Genomic DNA, 4,514 nt, shown 5'->3' on the forward strand with positions numbered 1-4,514 from the left:
GATTCAACAACTCGGGGAGCTGCTACATTCGGTTCTGTCATCATGGCCATTCATGATGTGGGGAATGGACATCGTTGGCTCCCTTCCATGGGCACCCGATAAGGCTCAATTTATATTGTTTATAACTAAATATTTTTCTAAGTGGGCGGAAACCCAGGCATATGATAAGGTCAGGGAGAAGGAGGTCATCGACTTCATTTGGGACCACATCATATGCCGGTTTGGAATGCCGGCCGAGATCGTGTGCGACAACGGGAAACAATTCATCGGCAACAAAGTAAGCAAGTTTCTCGAAGACCACTTGATCAAAAGGATCCTATCAACGCCCTATCACCCTAGTGGGAATAGACAAGCAGAATCGACTAACAAAATCATACTCCAAAACCTCAAAAAGAGGTTAACTAACGCCAAAGGAAAATGGAAGAAAATCCTGCCCGAAGTCTTATGGGCATACCGTACGACCTCGAAGTTCAGTACCGGGGCCACCCCATTCTCATTGATTTACGGTGTCGAAGCTCTAATACCGGTCGAAGTTGGAGAATCAAGTCTCGGGTTCCGATATGCAACTAAGGAATCAAACAACGAGGCCATGAATACAATCCTGGATCTATTAGATGAAAGGCGCGAAGCCGCCCTTGTCCGGATTAGGGGTGGGCATAATACCTGCCGAACCATAAATTTCGGTTTTTCGGTTTTGGTTTAATCGATTTTTCGGTCGGTGCACGGTTTTTAAATTATTAATTTTCGGTTTTTCGGTGTGGTTTACGGTTTTGGTGTTTCGGTTTTCGGTTTAATCGAAAAACCAAAATTTTGGGTATTAGTTATTACCTATTTTAGGCTAAAGCCCAATACCTATTTGAACTTTGAAGCCCAATTTAGTTTACCCAAACCCAAACTTACTGACAGTCTGTCTGATACCCAAATCCATCGGTTACACTAAATCACTAATACACTTAGTCACTTCCCATTTCTCAATTCCCATTTCCCAAACCTAAATAAAAAAATTAGATTTAGGGTTCTTCTTGTGCGACTGATGCGACTCGCCGTCGCCGACTGCTGCGACTTCTTCTGAGTTCCTATGAGTTCTGTGCCTTCTTCCTTAGCTCGACTGTGATGCCTTCTTCCTCAGCTCGTCGGTCATCCTTCATCCTCAGGTTAGTGGGACTTCTTCTGAGTTCTGAGTTGAGTTGGGTCCCGTCAAACTAGTACGTTCTGAGTTGAGTTGGCTGTTAATGTCGTTTTGGTCAAACTTTCTGATAGATAAGGCTTTTTTGATTTTTATTATTTTGGTTTTAATTTTGTAGAAACTTTTCACATTTAAGATCTCTTTGGTTGATTTTTTATTAAGATAAGGCTTCTTTTTTTTGTGTTTTAGTTTTTTTTTTCCTTGGAATAATTTTGAACAAAGTCAAGTTTAAGTTTAAGTTTATGAAGAAAGAAAATGTCTTAGTCTTTTGTATATATTGATTTTTAATTAGTCTCACTGTTAGTCTTTTGTGTATGAAGAAAGAAAATGTCTCACTGTCTTAGTCTTTTGTGTATGAAGAAAGAAAATGTCTCACTATTAAGGACATTTCAATTAGTACTTCCTCTTTTGTGTATGTTGATTTTATTTTATTAAGTTCTGGAATTAAGAACATTTTAAGCATTATACTGGATCAATTTTATTCAGATATTATAGAATTTCACTTTCTTAGTCTGTAAGTTATATCCGATATGCACAAATTTTGATGTTCTATTTGTTATAGACTTATAGGAGTTCCGACCTTAATTCTATTTTTATTCGATTTTCTATAGATGGCAGAAGTTGAAAGTAGAGTAAGTGAGGTGGGTTCTTCTAAAAGCGAACCTACTTCTTCACCTGCAAATTTAGTTGAAATTAGTCAAGGCCCCAAAAAAAGAAAATCAGTACAATGTAGATCAACTGCTTGGGATCATTTTGAAAAGTTTAAAGATGATAATGGAGGTGATAAAGCAAAGTGTAAACATTGTGATCGTGATTATAAGGCTGATTCATGGTTGAATGGAACAACATCATTGAATACTCATTTAAAGAAGTGTGCAAAATACCACGAAAAGTTGATAATACTCAAACACAATTGTGTTTACAAAATGATGGGCAAATTAATGGTGGGGTACTTTGAAAATTTGAACAAGAACTAGTTAGGAGGGCTTTAGTTGAGATGGTAATTACGGAGTAATTACCTTTTAGCTTTGTTGTAAAGAAAGGCTTTAAGAAGTTTATGAGCATAGCCCAACCTCTATTTAATGTTCCTTCTCGTAGGACAATTACAAGGGATTGTTTTCAAGTTTACAATGAAGAAAGGCTTAAACTAATAAAAAATTTCAGAGAAGTAAAACCAAAAATTTGCCTTACCACGGACACATGGACTTCGTTACAAAGAATTAACTATATGTGTTTGACGGGTCATTTTATTGATAGAGATTGGGTGTTGCATAAAAGAATACTAAATTTTTGCCCTATCTCTAGTCATAAGGGTGACAAAATGGCAAAAGTTATCGGTAATTTTTTGCTTGAATACAAATTGGATAAGGTATTCACTGTTACTGTTGATAATGCTTCTTCGAATGATGTCACGGTCAAAGAATTGTCTAACAACTAGATATGTGGAAAACTAATTCGATGAGTGGTAAGCATCTTCATGTGAGATGCATGGCTCACATACTTAATCTAATTATGCAAGATGGTTTGAAGGAAATTGATGTTTCTGTAAAATGTGTTAGACAAGTTGTGAGGTATGTGAGATCATCTCAGCAAAGGACCTTAAAGTTTAGGGAATGTTGTGCACATCAAGAGGTAGAATGTAGCAAAACATTATGTTTGGATGTTCCTACAAGGTGTAATTCCACCTACTTGATGTTGGCAACAGCGCAAAATTTTGAGAAGGCCTTTGACAAGCTTCATCTTTTTGATGATGGATTTTCTACTCATCTTTGTACGCATGCTTTTGAAGATGGGAATGTTGCGGGTCCATTTGTATGTGATGATTGGGTGAATGTGAGAAACGTGATAAAGTTTCTTGAAATATTTCACGAGCTCACCGAAAAAGTTTCAGGTTCACGTTATGTCACTTCTAATTGTCATTTTGAGGATATATGTGAGCTTGATAGTCATTTGAAAGCTTGTTTAGCTAGTGATGATACTAATTTGAGTAAGATGGAAGGGAAGATGAAAGAAAAGTTTAAAAAATATTGGGGTGAACCGGAAAAGATGAATAAAATGATATTCATTGCTTCTGTATTAGATCCTCATAACAAATTAGAGTATGTTGGTTTTGCACTTGAGGAAATATTTGGGGAGGGACCAGGGAAGAAATTAACTGCCGAAGTGGATGCTTATTTGAATTCTTTGTTTGGAGAGTATCAAAAAAAAATATTCCAAAGGATGTTATCTTCAATCATCTCCATCTAAATCTACTTTATCTGATGACACATCTGAGCCATCTAGTGGGAATGTGAGAACAAAATCTGTGAGAACAAAGCAATTGTTAAAAAGGCAAAAGGAAGACTCCGGAAGTGTAGGTGCTAAATCTGAGTTAGAAAGATATATTAGTGAAGGACCAGAGCCATTGTCTGATGATTCTGATGACTTTAAAATCTTAGATTGGTGGAAAATTAATGCGCCTCGATTTCCTATTCTATCTGAGCTAGCTCGTGATGTATTAGCCATTCCAATTTCAAGTGTTGCATCGGAATGTGCATTTAGTAACGGTGGCCGCATTCTTGATTCATTTAGGAGTTCATTGACTCCTCGGTTGGTGCAAAGTCTTGTTTGTGTTCAAGATTGGTTTAGATGTGAGGGTACTCCTATTAATGTTGTAGAAGATTTGGAGTTTCTTGAGCAAATTGAACTTGGTAAGATTTTGCGTTATATGAGTGTTTTAGTGAAAATTAGTTTACTTTGTAAGTTTAAATGACACGCTTTATCAAATTATATTTAGATATGACAACGAGCAGAAGAGAAACTTGCATTGTTGAAAGAGATACTAGCATTGTTGATGCATAGTTTGAACAAGTGGTAAGTTTAAAGATTTACTTGTTTTATGATATTCTTTTATTATTTATAATTAAAAATATTTTACTAACTTGTGATATTTTCTTTTTTTTGTAGGTTCAACTATGCCTCGTGGTCCTAAAGCTAGATCGCCTAATTGGGAATATTTTGAGCTAGTTGAAGTAAATGAAGAAGCCCGCAAAGCAAAGTGTCTTTATTGTGGTCGAGTTTATAATTGTCATCCAAAGTATTATGGCACTTATGGCTTAGTGAAGCATATTAAGAAGTGTCTCATGCCTCATCCAGTGATTCGTATTTAAGATTTTAAGTATCATTTTCTAGACTTACTTTGTGGCTTGTGGCTTGTGGCTTGTGACTAGTTTGCCACTGTTTTGTTGTTTGGTCATTGTCACGACCCAAAACTAACCCTTGTCGTGATGGCGCCTATCGTGGAACTAGGCAAGCAGACTCATTTCCAAAACAAAATGATATTTTCATT

At 36.3% G+C, this 4,514-nt stretch overlaps 1 protein-coding gene across 1 annotated transcript; it reads left to right on the plus strand.

Annotated features, from left to right (window-relative positions):
- The first annotated feature begins 2,698 nt into the window (after nucleotides 1-2,698).
- LOC107765025 (zinc finger BED domain-containing protein RICESLEEPER 2-like) lies at nucleotides 2,699-3,938 on the plus strand. The gene is made up of 3 exons (XM_075221264.1): nucleotides 2,699-3,173; nucleotides 3,267-3,381; nucleotides 3,470-3,938. The coding sequence occupies exons 1-3, from the start codon at nucleotides 2,699-2,701 to the stop codon at nucleotides 3,936-3,938; spliced, it is 1,059 nt and encodes a 352-aa protein (XP_075077365.1).
- The last annotated feature ends 576 nt before the right edge of the window (nucleotides 3,939-4,514 follow it).

This window comes from Nicotiana tabacum, chromosome 9 (assembly GCF_000715075.1).
Source record: "Nicotiana tabacum cultivar K326 chromosome 9, ASM71507v2, whole genome shotgun sequence".
Taxonomy (NCBI): domain Eukaryota; kingdom Viridiplantae; phylum Streptophyta; class Magnoliopsida; order Solanales; family Solanaceae; genus Nicotiana; species Nicotiana tabacum.